General features: G+C 50.8%; 1 protein-coding gene across 3 annotated transcripts in view; it reads right to left on the bottom strand.

Moving 5' to 3' along the window:
• Positions 1 to 21,449, bottom strand: part of SH3BP5 (SH3 domain binding protein 5) — a 66,678-nt gene that overhangs the window by 29,816 nt on the left and 15,413 nt on the right. For 2 of the 3 annotated variants that reach the window (XM_023749513.1, XM_006083683.3), the window contains exon 3: positions 8,478 to 8,606. The exons of the other annotated variant lie outside the window; for it this stretch is intronic. In XM_023749513.1, coding sequence (XP_023605281.1) covers positions 8,478 to 8,606 — 129 coding nt within the window. The remainder of the gene's footprint in view (positions 1 to 8,477; positions 8,607 to 21,449) is intronic. 3 annotated transcript variants of the gene reach the window in all.

Here is a 21,449-nt window from a genome sequence, read left to right as displayed (position 1 = left end):
TTTCTTTTTTTAATAAAAAAGAAAAGAGCCGGACCTAGGGCCTTCAGGGATGGGAAAGCAAGCAGATCGGCAAACCCATGGGGAATGGTTCGTATTTTCGAGCTTTTGTTGATTGGGTTCTGCTCTTTTCAGGCAGAACCCAAAGTTTCCTCGGACGCCATCCGTCGCGAATCAAAAGTCCATCCAGTCGCATGCGTAGGTTCCCACACGGCCCATCAGCCACGTGGGCGCAGGAGACGTGCTCTCCTGGTCAGGGAACCCCGCTGGCGTGCCGGGGAGAAGGGGCGTAGGGCTCATGGTAATGTTTTTTAAAGCCTTAGTACTTGTACATCCAGAGTAAACCTCTGATACACAACTGTCAGCTACTTCTCCAGAGTAACCAAGTCCATCGGTTCTTCAGGGTCGATTTTCTTAGAAGGGAGGGGGGGTCAGAATATGAAGTCACATGGGGAGGGATGGAAGGTGGGAGGCGATAAGAAAGAAGTAAATCAGGGGCGGGGGGGGGTGGGCAGAGGGGATCCCCAAGGCGAGGAAAGGAAACAGAAAGTAAACCAAAAGTGCCCGGAAGAAATCTTACCATTGGGCCAGGGCCCAAACCTTGCTGCCTGGCAACGAAACGCCTACCCATGTTGACAAAACTGGTAGCCACATCCATCCCCTACTCTGATTTTCTCATCCGAAAAGTCAGTCACCCGCCCCTCCTTTCCAGGGGGTGCCCGTGGTTTACAACGTGGGGAGGAAGGAAGGGGTGATCTATGTCAACGCAATAATTTCCCTGAAGGCAGATGGCAGGGAGGGGACGAAGCAAGAAACAACCTCGTCCAGCTCGGCCTCTAACTGCTAAACTGCGGTGACAAACCCCATCTGTTAGCTTCGGGCAGCATGTCGCCCACCAAGCGGCACTTCCTGGGAGTCGGCGGTGCCTCCGTGAAAAGCAAAGGGGACAGGGAGAGGGAAACCGTCCAACAAAGCTCCCAACCGACAAGGTCATGGTGGGCAGCATGCTTACTACTGCCTGCGTGAGACCCTGCATGTGAGCAGTGCCCCATTCCTGGCCTTCTGCCACCTGCCAGTCAGGTAAGGGTCCAATGCAAGTGGCCCACAGAACCACCAGGAGAGGAAACCTCAAGATCAACAAGGCTCCCTGCTCCCGCTGCAGCAGAGGACTCGGAGGCAGAGCCAGACAAGCAGGAGCTGAGTGACCCCAAAGAGGGTGGGGGAAGGGGTGTCCTTCCGACTGAAGCCTCAAGACCTACTCTAGCCAGCAACCTGGGTCAGAAGCTCCCCTCTCCACACAGATTCAAGATTCTAGGCTTCCACACTGCGGTGGCTCCTTCCCCCCAATCTCCAACCAAGACTGCAGGCAGGATGCATGCGGCCCTGCAGGCGAGGGAGAGTTCATGGCCGTCTCCCTTCTTGCTGCAAATCACTAGGAACCCTGCTCTGCGACAGGTGCCCCGTCACTCCGCTGCCTGCCCTTGCCGTGGGCAGCCGGGATGACGCAGTTCCCAGGAACTGGCCGGTGGCCACCCAGCGGGAATACGATTGGGGCCCCCAGGATGGACGTCACTGACCCAACCTCCTGACCCAAGTCCCACGGCGGCGAGAGCTGCCACCCAGGCAGGAAAGCGGCTCGGCAGAAGTCAAAGTGATGGGGAAAAAGGGAGGCAGGACGGAGCTGCACTGGTCCCAGAACAAGACAGAGGGCCATGAGGGGGAGAAGTCTGAAAGGGCCCCCAATTACTTAGAGCAAGAGCCTCCCAGTCCCCCAGGGCAGGAAAGGCAGGGAACTAAGTGCACAGATGAGCTCAAAATCTTCCTTTAGCCCAACCAGTCAACTGTTTCTCCTGCCCGTTCCCTGCGATGTGTCAAAGGGTAGGGCAGGCTTTGCAACAGTCACGAAGTGCCTCCTACGTGCCAGGCACCAGGCAGCAGCCAGAACCAGGCAGATGCAGGTTCAAACCCTCGCTCCTCTCCTCACGAGGTCTGTGATGGGGACGCGTTACTTTTCCTCCCGAGCCTCAGTTACTATCCCCCGCTCCGTATGACGACGGTAATGCCACCTTGCCCTGCTGCTGTGAGGACTAGATGAGATAATGCACACAAGGGACCTACTACTGCTGACCTGGGCACCTAGTAGGTCCTCAATAAATGGGGATGTGGGGAGCCCCCTGAATAACTCAACTTCTCTAAACCTCAGTTTCCTCTTCCGCAAAAAAAAAAAAAAGTGCCTCTCTCATGCACTAAAGCACTTAGAAAAGTGCATGGTATACAACGAGTGTTAAAATGACTCCTTTTCCTCCTCCCTCCGTCCTTAATCTCTGACTCGGGTCCCTCCACACACTCTCCTCCGTACTCTTCACTCCCAGCTCCCCACCTGCAGCCGCCCTGAAATTCCCACTGAGGAACCCCGTCACACGTTCAACACTCAGGAGAGCCGACTCACCACCGTCTCCCAAAGCCAGATCCCCAGCCCCTCAGTTTCCTACTGGCTGCTCAGGCTCTTCAAGTCCAAGCCTCGGGGTTCCCTCTGAGCCTTTCTCGGCGGCTGGCTAACCACTAAGTGTGCCAGTCCTCACAGTCTCTCGGATGAGGCCGCACCCCAGAGAGGTGTGTGTACAGGCCTGACTTCTTAGCCCAGGAGGCTGAGGCAGATGCAACCAGAAGGGCCCAAGTAACAGTCTCTGGGCTCAGGACTAGTTTTCTCATCTGTAACGTGGGGACAAAAGGGGAAGATAAATGGCATCCCCTACACAGAGCAGTACCCATGCTGCCTAACACACAGATCTCAAAAGATGGGGCCAGGTAAGGTAAGGACAGGACACTGGTCGTCAAAGCCCAATCAACTTGGCAAACACAACATGAGCCCCATGTGCCAGAGCCCACCGTGGCTGCTTTGCAGCTTCTCCACCCAGTCTGGAGGCCGGGCGGGGCTGCCAGGTGCTCCTGCCATTGGCCACAGGCCACACCGTTCCTTCCCTAGCTGGTCCCCCAGCCCGGCTCCCTTCCCACAGCCCTGGTTACCTTCATGCTGTCTTCTCCCTCCCATCTCAGCCCTGTCCTGTGTACCCAGACTCTCTCCGTGCTTTGGGGCTCAGGCATGCTGCTCTTCCCCAAGCTTCACACACACACACACACACACACACACACACACACACACACAGTGACCTCGCTCCACTGGCTTCTTCCACATGCCATCAACCATGCCATGTGGCCCAGTGCTCTAACAAATGAAGTTCACTGGGCTCATGACTTGGTGAATACAATCGGTCGGTCCTCATTACTCATGCATTCCATATCTGCGACTTTGTCTACTTGCTAAAATGTATTTGTCAACTCAAAATCAATATTTATGGTGCATTCTGGGCCATTTCTGGACCCACACAGAGTAGCGAACACCTTGAGTCACTCAACGTGCACACTCCCAGCTGAGGTCTCCCGAGGTGGCACTGCCTCCTCCCTCCAGCTCTCACACTCAGCAAAAACTGTCCATCTCACAGGCTAGGTAGGGCCATGTTTTCCCCATTTTTGTTGGTGATCAGATATTTAAAGTAGCCCCCAAGCCTAGTGCTGAAGTGCTGTCCAGTGTTCCTCAGCCCAAGAAGGCTGTGATGCCCCTTACAGAGAAAACACTCCTTTAGATAAACTTCATTCAGGCATGAGTCACGGTGCTGCTGGCCATGAATTCGATGTTCATGAGGCAACAATAGGGTACATCCAGGAAAGGGGAGAGGAAATTTGCAGATCCTCACTGGAGGCCACCCCAGTTCGTGTAAAAATGAAGTCTATAGCACATGCTGAAACCTTGGAAACATGGCTAAATCTGTGGACTCCATTTGACATCAACACTGGAGAGGTCATGACCAATTAAAAATGCATGGTAGGCAAGTCTGTGTGAGGCTGAAAGCCAAAGAAATTTATGAACATGTCACCCAGGGTCAGGAAAATGTTCAACCCTTCTTGGCTAAAGCTTTATTATAAAGAACCTGGGCCTCTCATTCCCCACTTACGGAGGGGTCTTCTGCAAACACAACCAATGTCTAGAATTTCCCAGCATAGGAAGATGCAACACTCCGTTCCTCTGTGGCTAACATAGGAATTCGGGGGACTACTTGATGCACGTGACCTAACCCATATCACGGGAAGCACGACTCCGCATCCATTTGGGGGCCTCGCCACATTATCTGTTTGGGCTTAGAGCGCTTTAGACCCGTCAAGAAGTAAGTCAGCTATTTCCTCAGCATCAGTTTTTGACCCTCTGGCACGTTTTATCCTCACGAGGACTAACTCCATATGGACGCAGCCTGCCTGGGACCACCGTCTGTCCCCAGTCTCTCTATCTTCCCTATCCTCTCCCAGCCGCACAGGTTTGTTTCTTCTCCCCAGGGGTTTTTACTGTGTGGTTTGTTTGTTTTTAAGGCAGCAGATCCACCAGGGAGACATAATACCTGACAGAAAATACTTCTGAAATAATAATAACTTACCTTCTTTTCCTTTGATCCCAATGTTTCACATGTATTAATTTAATACAACGGTAAGTTGTAAAAATGGCTATAATACTTTGCAGGCAGAGCTTATGGTTTCCCACCTTTTTTAATTTTATTTTTTTAATTGATTTCAGAGAGGAAGGGAGAGGGAGAGAGAGAGATAGAAGCATCAATGATAAGAGAGAATCACTGATTGGCTGCCTCCTGCACACCCCACACTGGGGATCAAGCCCACAACCCGGGCATGTGCCCAGACCAGGAATTAAACCATGGCTTCTTGGTTCATAGGTCGACACTCAACCACTGAGCCACGCCAGCTGGGCTGTTTCCCACCTCTTGACTTTGGACTGGCCGTGTGCCTTACTCCTCCCAAAGGGACAAATGGGATGCATGCAGCGGCCTGGAATCCCCGCAGGAAGAAGGCCCCCTGGCCTGTGAGATGAGACACATGTGGTCCTGTCACCCCTGACGCCTCAGCTCACAACCAGCCAACTGCTTGATGGATAAAACCATCCAAGATCAGCCAGCCTCCAGCCAACACACCAAGTGACTGTAGATGCATGAGATCAGCCAGTCACGCGTGAGATCAGGAAAACAGCCCAGAAAAATCATGAGCTGTAAGCCCCTAAGTGTGAAGTGGTTTGTTCCATAGCAAAAGCTAGAACTGACACACAACTCCACTTTACAGATGAAGAAACTGAGGCACAGAGATTAAGCAACCTGCTGAGGTCCCACCGCTATTAAGTGGTGAATTAGAATTCACAGGCAGGCAGGCAGTCTGGCTCCAGGGGCTAAGTTTTGCTGATTGTCCCACAGGTAAGTCATTCTACAAGTTTCAATGTTTCCCCACTCACTTCCCCAAAGGAAGTCAGGATGGGACACGAATGTGCATGGCCCGTAAACCCCAAACAGGCAACTTTCAGCACCGAATAACCCTCTGCTGCTCTCCAGATTGGCAACGCACTTCTCCCAGCTCCAACCAGTTAAAAATAACAAGAGCTGCCCCAATGTCCATTTAAAGATGAGTGAGGAAGGCCCTGGCTGAGTAGCTCAGTTCGTCAGAGCATCGTTCCAATATGCCAAGGTTGCAGGTTCGATCCCCAGTCAGGGCACATACAAGAAATAACCAATGAACTAACGAATAAGTGGAACAACAATCAATCCCTCTCTCTCCCCCAGCCCCTTCCTCTCTCTCTAAAATCAATAAATAAAACGTTTAAAGATGAGTGAGTAAACAAAACGTGGCCCACATATACAGTGGAATACTATTCAGCCTGAAAAAGAAATGAAAACCTAACATGTGCTACGATACGGGGAAACCTTGAGGACATGACGCTCAGTGAGATGAGCCAGTCACGGAAAGACAAATAGTGCAGGATCCCACGTGCATGGGTGCCTGGAGTCGTCAGGCTCATAGAGCCGGAAAGCAGAATGGTGGGTGCCAAGGGCTGAGGGAAAGGAGAAATGGTAAGTCACTATGTCATGAGTACCGCGTTTCATTTTGGGAAAATGAAAAAGTTCTGGAGATGGACGGCGGTGAGGGTTACACAGCCATATGCATGTCCTTCGTGCTACTGCACTGTACGCTGAAAAAAAAGTAAATCTTACATACAGTTTACCACAATCTTTTGTAGAGGAAAACAGTTACAAGGGTTGGGACTGGCAGGGATAAAATGCAAGCCCAGGGCCACTGTTCGACCAGACAGAACCCAGGGGGCAAAATAAGCAAGAAACACTCCGCTGTTCGGGTTTCCCGAGTCCCACGGCTCCACCCCCTCGTCACAATGTCCCCGGCCACACACTGAAGGCCAGATGGGCCGGCAGATACGGCAAAGCCACCTTAAAAACAAGCTCCGGCTCGAGGAAAAAACCCTCAGATAAATCAAAGCCAGCTCCCTGCCCCCAGCTCAGCCCAGAAAAGAAAGAGCAGACATCTTCTCCATCCTCCTGGCAGGATGTACACTGGGTTTTCTCAAAACCACAGGGTTGGGCCTGACTCACTTAGTAGGAAAATAAGTTGACACCAGGAATAATAAAGTCAGTGCACATTTTGATGGGCAGAGAGAATTTCTACAGGCCGGACAATTACAAATCTTTGTAAACTCTTTACGGAAAGCCAAGCTGCAGGAGAAGTTTCTCCCTTTGTTAAGTCTCCACCGTTCCACTGAGCCTCTGGCTGGATGGACATGGTCATCCCAGACATATATTGAAACCACCCCGCCCTAACCGGTTTGGCTCAGTGGATAGAGCGACTGAGGGGTCCCAGGTTCGATTTTAGTCAAGGGCATGTACCTTGGTTGCAGGCACATCCCCAGTAGGGGGCGTGCAGGAGGCAGCTGATCGATGTTTCTCTCTCATCCATGTTTCTAACTCTATCTCTCTCCCTTCCTCTCTGTAAAAAATCAATAAAATATATTTTTTTAAAAAACACCCCTGCAGTATAATCTTTATTTAAAAAAAAACAACACAAAAAACAAGAGCTATACATCAACTGTTCACAGAAGGTATGGGGGCTTATTTTCTTTTTTGTTTATTTTCGATATTTCCTACCACATTTTTTTAAATGAAGCCAAAACCTAAGCTCATGCAGGGATTCCATGGCCAAACACTCTCCCATGAAGTCCTAGGACGACCTCATGAGAGCCAAGGCTGGTCCGTGACCATAGAGTCCCATGGACGAGGGTGCGGAGGCTCTGGGAACGCAGTGCCGCGCGAGACAGGGAAGGAGATGCTCTGAAGGCCTCTGAGAGACCACCCCTGCTCTGCGGGGTCTGTCCATATAGAAAGGAAGGGGGCGGAGCAAGACCAGAGGAAGAAAACAGGAAGCCCCACTTGGCAGGCGCTGGCGGTGAGCCCCACCCCTTCACCATCAGGAAGGTCACGCTGGTGCACAGACAGACGGCCACCTGGCCCAAGCCCAGACAGCCCCCATCCACGGCGATGAGATGTGACATCCGCACCCAGCCTGGGCCTCTGAGCATCCTTCCAGTTCCTCGGCTACAGACCAACAAGGTCCCTTGGGGCTGAGGGGTAGGGGTCACTCTGAGACCTCTCCGCCCTTCTTCCTGCCCCACCTGCAAAGAGGCAGGACTTGAAGGGGCGGGCGTGCAGGCACCAGGCTGGGCAGGAGGCCCTCAGCATTCATCTTGAGCTCTGCCAGTGGACAGTGCGTCAGTCACAGGCCCCCGGGGGCCGGCTATTATGTGATCAGACCTGATGACTCAGCGCCTTGTCCACAGGACTCAGTGACTGTCAGGATCACTTATGCTCACCAACCAAGACAAGGGCTGAGAGGAAGGAGCAGCGGGCAGGGGCCAGTGTCAGGGCTCTTCTCCTTCCCCGGCCACATGCCTGGCCATCGGGGGCCGAGCGGTGGCACAGGGACACCCCGCATCTCAGCGGCAGCCATCCAAGGGAGACACACTCTGAAAGCAGAACCAACGTCCCTGTGGCCCCAGCAATCGCCTGACCGCAGCTCCCCTCTGCTGCCCCTTTTCTCGTCTTGGTGCCTCAGCTGCCTGTTTGGGCTCTCAGGACAAAGAACCGGTATTTCAAGGGAGGCGAACGGCTAATTGCTCCCACACCAGGAGGAGACGGACAGGCGGTCATTAGGAGAGGGCAGAGCAGGAGCCTGATGTTCTGGACACATCCTCTCCTCCGCCTGAGCTGGCCCCGCTGCCTGGCAAGGGGACCTGGGAGCCAACTCTGGGGGCAAAGCGGCGCCCACTCATAGGGCCATCCAAGTGTCAGCACCCACCCTCTATGAAGAGTACCAAGAGCTGGATGAAGGCAGACTGGGGAGGGTATGGGGGGGGGCGGGTGATAAGAGACTGACTCCAAATGCAGCTGATGACAAAGTCATGGCTGTTCCCCATCACACAGGACTCACGCTTCTAACTTTCAGGGGAGACACAGAAGTCAGAAGGCACACTCCAACGCCAGCTGGGATGGTGGGCAGAGGCCGGGAGAGGACATGCGGGGCTATCTTACCTGCCTCGCCACCCTCCGCGCCTCCCAGTAGGGCTTCGAGTCTTCCACGGCTTTGCCGATCTTCTTCAACAGCTCGTCCAGTTTCACCGTCGCTTCAACCAGAACAGAGCGGAACTTCTGCCGAGCATCCTGCAGCCGGGGGATACGAGGAAGCACAGTTCAGGCTTAAGAAGGAATCTGAAAAAATCTGCCTGACCTCACCACAAACACCAAGGACGGACCTCACACAACCTACAAGCACCCACTACCCTCACAGGACAGTGTCTACAGCAGCACCAGCCAAAGAACTGTGTTGCTGGAGGGGTTCTAGCATCGGCACTGTCCCGCGCGGCAGCCACTAGCCACATGTGAATACTGAGCACTTGAAATTGGCTGGTGAGCCCTGGCTGGGTAGCTCAGTTGGTTTAGATCAGTGATGGCGAACCTTTTGAGCCCGGCGTGTCAGCATTTTGAAAAACCCTAACTTAACACTGGTGCCGTGTCACATATAGAAATTTTTTGATATTTGCAACCATAGCAAAACAAAGACATATTTTTGATATTTATTTTATATATTTCAATGCCATTTAACAAAGAAAAATCAACCAAAAAAATGAGTTCGCGTGTCACCTCTGACATGCGTGTCATAGGTTCACCATCACTGGTTTAGAGCGTCATCCTGATACACCAAGGTTGTGGGCTCGATCCCCGTCAGGGCACAGACAATAATCAATCAATGAATGCATAAATAAGTAGAACAACAAATCGATGTCTAAGTAATCAAAAAATAAATTTAATAAATTTAAGAAGAAAAAATGTTTATATTTTAAAAAATTGGCTGGTGAGATTGAGGAAATACATTTAATCTTAATTAAATATATTTAATTTTTTAGAGGGGGGGAAGGAGAGGGGGAAAGAGAGAGAGAGAGAGAAACATCAATGTGAGAAACATTGATCAATTGAACCCATAACCTGGGCATGTGCCCTGACCAAGAATCTAACCAGTGACCTCCTGGTGCACAGGACGATGTCCAGCCAACTGAGTGAGCCACACCGGCCAGGGCTATATTTAAATTTTAAAAATCAATGTGGCTAGTGACTACTATATCAGACAGCACAGGCTAGATTAAAAGGCTCTGTCTAGATCCTCAAGGGAAGATGTCCAGTCGGCCGCCCCAGCAGCTTAGCCATAATGATGGCACCATTTCCTACCATGGAGTCCTCAATCATATGACGTGGTCAAGATGAAACACCGAGCCCCGCCGGCGTCGCTCAGTGGTTGAGCATCAACCTATGAACTAGGTCACAGGGCACATGCCCAGGTTGCAGGCTCGATCCCCAGTGTGGGACTTGCAGGAGGCAGCCGATCAGTGATTGTCTCTCATCATTGATGTTTCTATCTCTCTCTCCCTCTCCCTTCCTTTCTGAAATCAATAAAAATATATTTAAAAAAAAAAAAAAGATGAAACACTGAGAGCAAACTGCCCACATGCCAGACCCTGTGCTGGGCCTTGGGCTTGGCCCCTGCCTCCAGGGCACTTCCAATCTGGTGGGTAAAGTCAGGCACTTACAGCCCAGTCCAGAAGTCGGTGCCAGGACGGGGGGGTACAGGTGCCATGGAACCCAGCAGTGGAGACCCTCACTAGGCCAGGTAAGGCAGAACCCTCCCGGAGGGGGGATATCTGCACAGACACCTAAAGCATGAATGGGCCCTGGGGAGGGGAGAGGAAATAGAGTCCCAAGCAGGCAGCAGAGCGAGAGGGAGAACACGGTGTTTTCAAGAAAGGGAAGGAAGCGGAAAGTCTGGAATGTGGAGAATGGCAAGAGATAGGGCGGCCACCCATCCTGGAGGCAGCTACTATCAGGGTGGCGAAGGCCTGGGGTGGGCGGGGCGGGAACCAGGTGGAGGGGGGCAATGTTGAGAGGATTACAATGACATCTGTAATACTCTCAACAACAAAGATTTAAAAAATACAAATAAAAGCTGGGCCTCGGTAAGAGTTTGGAAGGAACAGGCAAGTGGGCCACACCAGGCTTAACCACAGGGTAAAAGTTGAGGAACCAGACCTGTGGACATCACAGGAGGGCAAATTAAAAAAAAAAAAGAAATTTAGTCCCATGTCTAGGACATACTGGAGGTCAGGTCAATATCTCACAGACCCCACATGCCCTCTCCTCCTTTTCCCTTTGGCATTTGCCTGATGCAGCCACGCCTTGGGTGTGGGGGTGGGGAGGGTGTGTGTGTGTGTGTGTGTGTGTGTGTGTGTATGTGGGTGGGCATGTGAGGGTGTGGGTGTGTGAGTGTGTGTACGCATGCACACACATGCCTTTGAGAAAGGGGAAATGGATACTCAGAGAAGAAGGAACAACACATGATCACCAGCCATGGGGCTGCCCCAAGACCAACAGCCCCGTGCTGGTAAAACACACGAGGTTCCATTGGCAGCAAAGCACCTGCTTTGCAAGTAACTACCTGAAAGCTATTTCTAAACAGTAGATGGTAGGGGCTTGGGGGGCCAATGGGATGGCTCCTGGGGGTAAAGGAGACTCCGATCACTTCTTACTCCATCCCCCTGTCATGTTGTGCCAGACACTTCTGACATCGGCCTTGGTCCCCTCCCCCAGCCCTGTGTCATCACCAGGATTTTTTCTACCTCTCCCCTAGCTGGCCAGGCCCGCAGTCAGATAATCTGTCAACAACGGGCCCCCATTCCCACCTGGCAACCACTGGCTCGAAGTGGAGTCGAAGACGCCCCTGGGAGAGAGACTGCCCTTTCCGTCCCCACCCCCTGTGCCCGAATCACACCGGCCTGCTTCACTCACTCAGGCTCCCTGCCAACTCCCGGAGGCTTCTGATTTGCCAAGAGCTATTCTGGTCACTAATGCATATAACCCACCAACCCTGTCCTCCTAAGACAGAGGGCTGCACGGCACAGATGGACCATCTACTGAGTGGCAGACACTATCGTAAAGGCTCAGTTCCACCCATCTGTGTGATCGCTAACAACCTGATCAGGTAGGTACAATCGGGTGAGACAAGTACTGAGACCTCAGTATACACACTGTGCAACAGAGCCCCTACTGGGAAGGCCACCCAAAGAAAGCGTCATCTAAGTCAGGCCTTGAAGAAGGGCCTTTCACCAGGTAGTGACTGAGGGACTAGGACGAGCAAAGGATGGCAGGTGGGAGGTCTGAGGAGGCTGGAGCCAGGAAGGGCCTGTGAGCCACATTAGGCATCTGACCTTGATGCCATGCACAATGGGAGACAGTGGGTTTTTACAGCCCGTCTCAACTCACCTTCCATGCACCCTCTGTGAGAAATGACTGAGGGGTGCGTTCTACCACAAGAAGTAAAAGTAATCCTACTTTACTAGATGGCTCCATTGTCAACAGCACTTACATGGCTGCAATAATGTCAGCATCAGATACTGACTACACAGTAACTCTGCTGGGAGGAAAGGGGATGGGAAAAGTGGGTGTGTGGTGGGGACAGAGGGCGGAAAGAGTCTCAAATCTCACCTTCCATAGTGGGATGTTGATAGATAATAAGTAAAACTGAAAACTCAAGAAATAGCCACACGAAGTCTACTATTTATAATCACAGAAGTGAATAACTACATACATAATCAGCTAAAATGTGTTAAACTGATCTATTGAATTGCCTCTAAGGGAGAAAAAATGGAGGTAGGGGTAGGAGAATAGAATACTAGTGAGGTGCCCAGCCAGTGTGGCTCAGTGGTTGAGCACTGACCTATGAACCAGGAGGTCACAGCTTTGATTCCCAGTTGCAGGCTCAATCCCCAACAGGGGGCATGCAGGAGGTAGCCGATCAGTGATTCTCTCTCATCACTGATGTTTCTCTCTCTCCCTCCCTCTCCCTTCCTCTCTCTGAAATCAATAAAAACATTTTTAAAAAGAAAAGAATACTAGTGGGGTTTTTGTTTGCCTTTTTTTTTTATTTCTATGTGGCAGAACACAACATGGATTTGTAAGCAGATCTGGGTTTTACCAAAGAGTGAACCAGGCTCCTCAGGGGATTCTGGTGGCTGATTCAGGGACCACCAGCCTGGTTAAGTGTGTTACCATCAAAGGGATTGAACCCAAGAGACTTGATGTGAGGTCAGCATCTCCCTCCGTAAACAGGCTGTGTTGCCAGGGACGATGATGTATGACTGGCTGACATCCAACCACAAACAAGCCTATTCATCCGAGATGTGTTAAAAGCTCAACACAAAGCCAGCCTTCTCCCTGACGAGATAGAGCGGACCCAGTTCTTCCACCGCTCCACAGAGGATCAGAGCGACTCCAGTGACAATTCTCCACAAACATTGGGTTTGGGGACCCACAGACCAGAACCTTTCCTGCCTGTCTCACCGAACAGCCCTGATTTCCTGGGCCTCACCCTGGTCCCAGGAGCAGTCTGTGACCCAGGCCCGGCCGGTTGGTTGTGGATACTCCCAGCCTCAGTGATAGCTGAGGGAGGACATCAGGACCAATGACCCGTCAGTACCAAGGAGACTTCACTCTGGGACTTCGGAAACGGTTAGAAAGAGGAAATTTCTCCCCTGAGAAGGCTGTGATTGGAATGAAAGCCTGCAGCAGATGGCAACCATCTTGGCACCATGAGGGGAGAGCCTGACAGAAAGGGGGGAAGGGATGGAGGGGGGAGGGAGATAAGGAGGAAGGGAGGGAGTGTTGGGGGGGGGGGTCCCAATGACCTAATGCTTCCCAGTTTAACCACCTTCCCTGGAGCCAAACCAGCACGTACACCCCAACTGTCACCACTGATTTGTTAAGTTTAAGCGAATTGGAACTGGATTTCTGTCACTTGCAATCAAATTAAGTCATAAAAAAATTATTGAAAAATAGGCCTTGCCAAAACCGGTTTGGCTCAGTGGATAGAGCGTCGGCCTGCGGACTGAAAGGTCCCAGGTTCGATTCCAGTCAAGGGCATGTACCTGGGTTGCGGGCACATCCCCAGTGGGAGATGTGCAGGAGGCAGCTGGTCGATGTTTCTCTCTCATCGATGTTTCTAACTCTCTATCTCTCTCCCTTCCTTTCTGTAAAAAATCAATAAAATATATTTAAAAAAAAAGAAAAGAAAAATAGGCCTTAAGGTAGTCATATTTATACAGACGGGAGGGGAGGATCAATCTACAGTCTGTACTTAAATACGGATAGCTGATGGAGGGCGCTGCCCCCGACCACACAGCGTGTGTACAAGGAGCAGAGCCCAGGGAATGGGACTCAGCCTAACTCGTATAAAACTTTTCCTTAAATCCATCCGAACGCCAGCTGGCCACACCCGAAAGCCAGCTTGTCTCCATTGAACCTGTGCTTTTTGCCTTATTTCCTAGTTCCGAGAAAACATGACCGTGGTCCTTTATCTCCTACAATTGCAGGCAAGTGTGTCTCCCACGACCAGAGTGGAGGTTGCTTGCAGGGGTGTCCAGGGAGGCGAGAAAGCCGTTTTCTCTACAGTAAATGACCCATGGAGGAAGCAGTCAGAAGTCCAAACGCATCTCGGGGGAACGAGCAGACCTCACCCATCTAGGAAAACAAGCTGTTCACCGGCTGGTTTTTTAGATCGGCACTTGAAGGAGTTCTAAAAGGGCTCCCTCTGCTTGGACGAGGCCTCAGATCTTCAAATCTGAAACCTGTGTCATCCATTAGGTGACGCAGTCTGACGGCAATTTATTCAAGCGAAGGACTGCTGACGGTGTGAATGTGTCAGTGTGTCACAAGCACAGGCCCGTATCAGATAAGAACTCCAGCTAAACCATGCCAGCCAGCACCCGAGAGCCTTGGAAACAGGGGCCGGTTGTCAGAGTCCTGTTTCCTGGCCAACCCGCTCCCCTAAACCTCCATTATCTCACCTGTGAGCTGAAAATGACAGTCTTCCCACTTCTCAAAAGTGCCCCCAGAACCCAGGGAGATTAAGACGGGATGTCAGTTTTTAAAAATAACTGGCCTACAAATTAAAGATGACACCACGCTTCAAAAGATCCTTAGTAATGCCATTTATAAATACACTGCATTCAGAGCGGAGAGCCAGGTTTCACAGGCGTTATCTGCACCTCACAGCAACAGGCAAGACTGGCTCAGCCAGAATGACCCTTCCCAGTCTACAGATGGGAGGACAGGAGCCCTGGGGGCCGAGTGCTACTTGGCTTGAAGTCACACGCCAATGTCACACTCAGGCAGAAGTGCAGACCTTTAGTCTTTTAGTCCGATGTGCCTTTCACTTCTCCAGTGGTTCTCCAAGTGTGGTCCAGGGGACCCTGGGGTGGGGGCTGTCCCTGAGACCTTTTCTGGGAGTCAATTTTCAGAATCAAGTTAGACGTATCTGCCTTTTCCACCTTCATTCTCTCATGAGTGTTCAATGGAGTTTTCCAGAGACTCCTTGATATGGGGACATCGCAAGCGATGGGACGCAGAAGCTGACACGAAAATCCAGCTCTTCTACTGGGCCAGACATGAGAAGGCTTGCAAAAATCACCGACAATTACATTCTTGTCATGAATTTTTTTATGTGAGGAAATAGTTATTTTTTATAAAATATATTAATGTTAACATGTAATTAGTTTATGATTTTTGTGTTTTTTTAAAAAATATTTTTTATTGATTTTAGAAAAAGAGAACGGGGGAGGGGAAGAGAGAGAAACTTGGATCAGTTGTCCAGGGATGGAACCTACAACCTGGGTTCGTGCCCTGATCGGGAATCGAACCTGAACCGGTGACCTTTCGGTATGTGGGACAATCAATGCTCAGCCAACTGAGCCACACCAACCAGGGCGGTTTATAAATTTTTTTGAGATTAATAATATTTATTTATGTACTTACTTATTTATTCCATTGTGGTTTGTTTTTGGGGGGGGGGCCGGTTTATGGTTTTTTTAAAATAAATTAATACAAGTTTTTGAGATTTCTTACTTTTAAGTTTTAACATGGCAAATATAGGTATTGCTCACAAAGCAAAAGCTCTCTGAGGGACTCAACGATTATAAGGATGTAAAAGGGGACCCGAGGCAGGAAGGCATCATCTTGCTGCAGGACACCAAGCCATTCCTGCCCCATCCGGCCTGCCCCGCAGACACCCTTCTCGTACAGAAAGACCTGCCTATTTTCACTAACCGCGAAGCAGTTATTACTTCTCAGATCTTTCTTTAAAGCCACCGCTGGTGCGACCCTGCCTTCATAGCGCCTTCTGCACTTCCTGGCGTTTGCTTCGCTAATCTCCTCTTTAAGAAGGGAAGGGCCCGTCCCGGCTCAGAACTGTCCACCGAGAAGGGAATCTGCTACAACGTGATAAGCTGAACAATAAATCCACTGGCAGCAACCAGCATTGCTTTCATAGTCCCATGCTGTGCTGGGATGAGTAGGGCACTTTCATTCGTACATACCTTCAATGAAACTCTTGCTTTAAAAATGCATTTCCCTTTCTTGGTTTTCCACTTACCGTTATAAATTCTCCTTTTCAAACTGAAGAGTGTGAATCAATTTAAAGAGAAATAGGGGATAAATAGTACATACAGAAAACTAGGATAAGGCAAAAATTACAACAGCAGCCAGAGATTGACCAGTTAAGAACCATAAAGCCCGTTAGAGGGACATCATAGAATCCTATATAATAAAAAGGTAATATGCAAATTGACCGAACGACAGAATGACCGGTCGCTATGACACGCACTGACCACCAGGGGCAGACGCTCACTATAGGAGATGCCCCTTGGTGGTCAGTGCGCTCCCACAGACGGGGGAGCGCCGCTCAGCCAGAAGCCAGGCTGACACAGCGAATGGCGGGAGCCTCTCTGGCCTCCGCGGCAGTGCTAAGGACATCCAACTGCCAGCGCTAAGGATGTCTGACCCCGAGGGGTCCCGGACTGCAAAAGGGCACAGGCCGGGCTGAGGGACCCCCGCCCCCCCTCCCCCCCAGTGCATGAATGTCGTGCACCGGGCCTCTAGTTACATGATAAAAGGTGCCACTGGAAACATTTGGACTTACCGACCAGTTCTGAGATACCTGAAATGTTCTGAAGTTTACGACAAATCGTGTTTTCTTCTCACCCTTCCAACCTATTCTTTAGAAGCACCGTGGCAGCTACTAAAACACACAAAGGACCCACCTTGAACAGAGCTGGGTGAACAGGGAGTAAGGCTCCCCAGCCTGATAGAACTCTGCAGGAATGGGAATGTTCTCCACCTGTGTGGTCCAATACAGAGGCCTCCGGCCACATGTGGCTCCATGAAAACTGGAAATGTGGCTAGTGCAAATACCACACGTTTTATTAAATTTTAATGTTTTAAATGAAATTTAAATAGCCACATGGGGCTAGTGGTTGCCATACTGGACAGCACAGGTCTGGCTCCTGGACCCTGGGTCTCGCTTGGCTGCCCCCCTGAAAGCTCACACAAGGCTCCTGGGGTCCTCCAGCTGCCTCCTCTCCCACCTCTACCAGTTTTCCTCCCACAGCCCCAGCTTGGGAGCGGCTTTCCTGGCGCCGTGAGAGGGGAGCCAGGACAGTGCAATTCCACCTTCAGGAATTTTGCAGCAGAGGCAGAATCGGAAAGAATATACCAGGGTACAGCCAACGCCAAGGGAGCCAAACCTGAGAGGCACAGAGCCAGGAGGAAGCAGAGGCGGGGGAGGGGAGGACAGAGGACCACCGGGAGCTGAAGCTCGTCCCACAAGGGCCACCACACTCCCGATCGCTGCGCGAGCCCCATTCCACATCAGCAATGTCCATCCATCCACCCGTAAGACCCTGGTTAAAACAGCTCCGAAGGATTAGAAACTTCATGGAAAAGAAAAAAAGGGGGAGAAAATACTAGGCCCTTCAAACTGAGAGACCTCAGAATCACTGCTGGAGACCAGGTGCCTAAGTTCCTTCCCTTCTGACTCCTTTTTTCCCACCTCAAGCCCCAGTCCTGTAGCAGAGGCCCCCTGGGGTACTCGCCAAAGCCGCCACTTCCTTCTGTGGGGACCGTCCATGCATCCGGCAGAACCTTGCAGCCACGTTTCTGATACAAGACACTCTCTCAGGGAACAGAACTGAGGAGCCCAGAGGAGGGAGTGACAGAGACACATGGCAGAGAGTGAGAAGAGAGCAACTGAGAGAACAGCAGGAGGCAGCAGAGGAGGGGAGATTATCTGGGTTCCTGACTCTGATCCAGAAATCGGATAGTGGTGTAACCTATCGATCAAACCAGGGCACTTTCCAGACTGAGGAGGGGCCCTATTAATCATTACACCGGGCCCTAGCCGGTTTGGCTCAGTGGATAGAGCATTGGCCTGCGGACCGAAGGGTTCCAGGTTTGGTCCCACGTTCGATCCCGGTCAAGGGCTCATGCCTGGGTTATAGGTTAGATTCCAGTCAAGGGCACATGCCTGGGTTGCGGGCTCGGTCCAATGTGCAGGAGGCAGCCAATCAATGATTTCCTTTCATCACTGATGTTTCTATCTCCCTCTTCCTCCCCCTTCCTCTCTGAAATCAATAAAAATATATTTTAAAAAATAATAGTAATCACGCCAAGACAACAGGCTTAAACCAAGTCTGTTGAGGCAACTGGGACACGTTGGAGACAAGGCGCCCCGAGTCCCCTCCCTATGCTTAAGGCCCAATGATGCTTCCCTCCCTTGGGTTCCATGACAGGCTCCTTTAATCTTCCAGAAAACCCACCTTTTACTTAAGTGGTGGTGGGAAAAACGACTGGGGGTCCCGATCCCAGCTGTAGACCCAGGGGCAGCTCCTGTGCAGCTCGGCGGGCTTGGTGACAAGGCCAGATCCTGTTTTCTCTTTCCACAGCACCTCACTGTCCGTCTTGGTTGTGACCCAACAAGGGGTTCCTTCCACCAAGAGGGAAAAGGCAGTCAAGAGCGCTTCCTGTTGTCAGTTTCCCTTTTCTGAGGTTAACAAAGGTCTTGGAGCTCTTTTTCAGGCCTGTGTGGAACTGAGTTCCTCCTGGGCAGAGGCCTCTCTGGTTTCCAACTCTGACTTGACTGTAAAATAGTCCCAGATAAGCATGTGAGCACCCAGGCCCATCCCCCAGGCCATCGCAGCCCACCAGGCTGGGCCACACGGCTCCCTTTGAAGCGATGGCCAATGTCGAGATTCCATGGCCAAGGACAGCCACTGCCAGTTGGAGGCTAAGGCCAGGCAATTGGCAGATCTGGGAATGGGGAAAAGACTTAAAAAAAAATTTTTTTTTAATTTAAAATAATTTCAGACTTGGGGAAAAAATGAGGGTGAGATGCAGACATGGTGCTCCTTTAACCTAAAAAAAATACTTCAGTGCACATTTCCTAAAGATGAGGACATTCTCTTACAGGGCCTGGCACAAGAACCAAAATCAGAACATCATGTTCATCCAAGGCTATCAATCTGAGCTATGGCTTTATTCAAATTATCAACTGTCCACTGATGTCCTTTTTAATAAAGGGGGGGAAATTGTTTAAGGGGCCCAGGATCCAACCCAGGACCCGCGCCTTGCATGTAGTTGTCATCTCTCTCTCGTCTCCTTTACTGTGGAACGGTTCTTTAGTCTTTCTTTGTCTTTCATGGCCTTGATGTTTTTTTAATAATACAAGCCAGTTATTGTGTAGAATGTCTGTCAATTTGGAAAAGACTCATTTTCAATTCAACCTTTTTGTTGCTGTTAAATAGGAATGAGCCACCAGAATGGAATTTAATATATATAGACAAAGGTCCAAACCCATAACCCCTTTAAATCTTCAGGCACAAGGGTCAATCCTAAGAGGCCCTGGAGGAGGGGGTAAAGTTACATAACCCTAGACACACACACACACACACACACACACACACACACACTTTGGCTAGAAAGACTGACAGGACCCAATGCTTTTTCATTCATGGCCACACATGTTTTTCAACCCACGGGATTCTTTGTGTAAGAGGAGGCAGAACTGCTGAACCAGGGCTTTATACTAAGTTCAACCACCAGGGAATGGTTTACACCAAGAAGCGCAGCCTATTTCCTCAACGCCAAGACACACTTTTTCCCAACAATTCTTAGACATTAGATTTTAGATGGATTATACAATTGATTGGCACGTTTACCAGGATAATGTTTCGACCACCACCCACGCTGTTACGCAACACAAGGTCCATTTCATAACCTGACATGAGCTTTAGAATCAGGGCGCGATGGGGAGTTCAGGGCCCAGCCTTGGAAAGCTCCAGAGATGATTTAGCTGGAAGCTCGCATCCACCCACCGCATTCCAGGCCAGCTGGCTGTCTGGCTCCTGCTGGCTTTTGGATAACCTTCCTCCTGACTGCAGCTCATCAGGGGAGAGAAAGGAGGGCACAGGATGCAGAAGAACCAAAGTCAAAGCCCTTTGCTGTAACTTTAGAGACATGAAAGGAACGATCAGAAGAAATAGCTAAAAATGTTAACAGTGGTTGCTTTCCGGCGTAGAACTGGGGGTGGGAAGAAATTAGACAGAGGACTTTCATTGGTGTCATTAAAACTTCTCTGGGGCTTAAAAAAAAAAACACTATGTGCAAGCATTGCTTCACTAAAAAAATCTTAAGTAAGTGCAGCATAGACTGACCTTCGGCATTTTCCATATCATCAGGACTGAGGGTGACTCATAATTCATTTGGCATGAGGCTAAATTAAAGTCAAAATCTCAGTCGTACAATATCAGGGCTGGAAAAGGCTTTGCTCCTCGCTGAGCTCAGATGCTCCTTCCCATTTCACAGAGTAGGTAACTGAAACCTCAGGAGGTCAGTCTCTCTCCCAAGGATGTATACCTGGTGAGTGTCAGGGCAGGGGTTGAAAACCTGGTCCCCTAAGCCCTAGACCAGCATTCTTCCATCTCACCAGCCTCAGCGGGGAACTCAATATGTGCATACATTCCCAAACCACCTACAGGCATGGGCTCCGGCCTCAGATCCTGGATTCAAATCCTGCCTCTCCACCCACTGGGCATGTGACCTGGGAGAACTGACTCCATCTTTCGGTGCCTCCATTTCTCATCAATGTCCTCAAGAGCTGTTGTGAGAACTGAGAGCAATGCTTAGCATATAATAAGCTTTCAGTAAAAAGGGACTTTTATGTAGGAGCCATCCTATATAATAAAGCAATAATATGCAAATTAACCCTCACACCCTCACAAGATGGCTGCTTACGACCATGCCGGCAGGGGGGTTAGTGAGGGACAACCAAACAAGTGAACAACCAAACAAGTGAACAGCAGGGTGGCCAGGTCAGCAGGAGCGGGGGGCGTGAGGGGTGACCAGGCTGGCAAGGGGGAGGCAGTTAGGGTTGACCAGGCCGGCAGGGGGAGGGGGCAGTTAGGGGCAACCAGGCCGGCAGAGGGGGGCAGTTGGGGGCAATTAGGCTGGCAGGGGGGCAGTGAGGGGCGACTAGGCTGGCAAGGGGGGCAGTTAGGGGCAATCAGGCTGGCACATAGAAGCAGTGAGGGGCAATCAGGCCGGCAGAGGGGGAGAAGTTAGGGGCGACCAGACAGGCCGGCAGGCAGGCAGGTGAGCAATTAGGAGCTAGCAGTCCAGGATTGTGAGAGGGATGTCCGACTGCCGGTTCAGGCCTGATACCCGGGATCGGGCCTAAACCAGCAGTCAGACATCCCCCAAGGGGTCCCGGATTGGAGAGGGTGCAGGCTGAGCTGAGGGGACCCCCCCCCCCTGCACAAATTTCGTGCACTGGGCCTCTAGTTATTCAATAAAGAGCAAAGGGCAGAAAGGAAAGGACTACCATGTGTTGAATGTTCTATGCCAAGTACCGGGCCAGGCACTTTGCAAACATCACCTTATTTAATCCTTAACAGCCCTGCACGATAGGTATTGCTCTCCCCATTTTAGACAGAAGGAAATGACAACCCAGAAAGGCTCAACACCGTGCCATGACTGCACGGCTGGTGAAGAAGGAGAGAATTCAGATCCAGCTCCCCTGAACTCAAAGTCCATGCTTGCTACCATCACATGCTTTGGCGTTTAAGTCTCTATTGG

Source organism: Myotis lucifugus, unplaced genomic scaffold (assembly GCF_000147115.1).
Source record: "Myotis lucifugus unplaced genomic scaffold, Myoluc2.0 scaffold_8, whole genome shotgun sequence".
NCBI classification, from domain to species: domain Eukaryota; kingdom Metazoa; phylum Chordata; class Mammalia; order Chiroptera; family Vespertilionidae; genus Myotis; species Myotis lucifugus.
The sequence above is the reverse complement of the archived record's forward strand: the minus strand, read 5'-3'. Positions and strand labels throughout refer to the sequence as shown.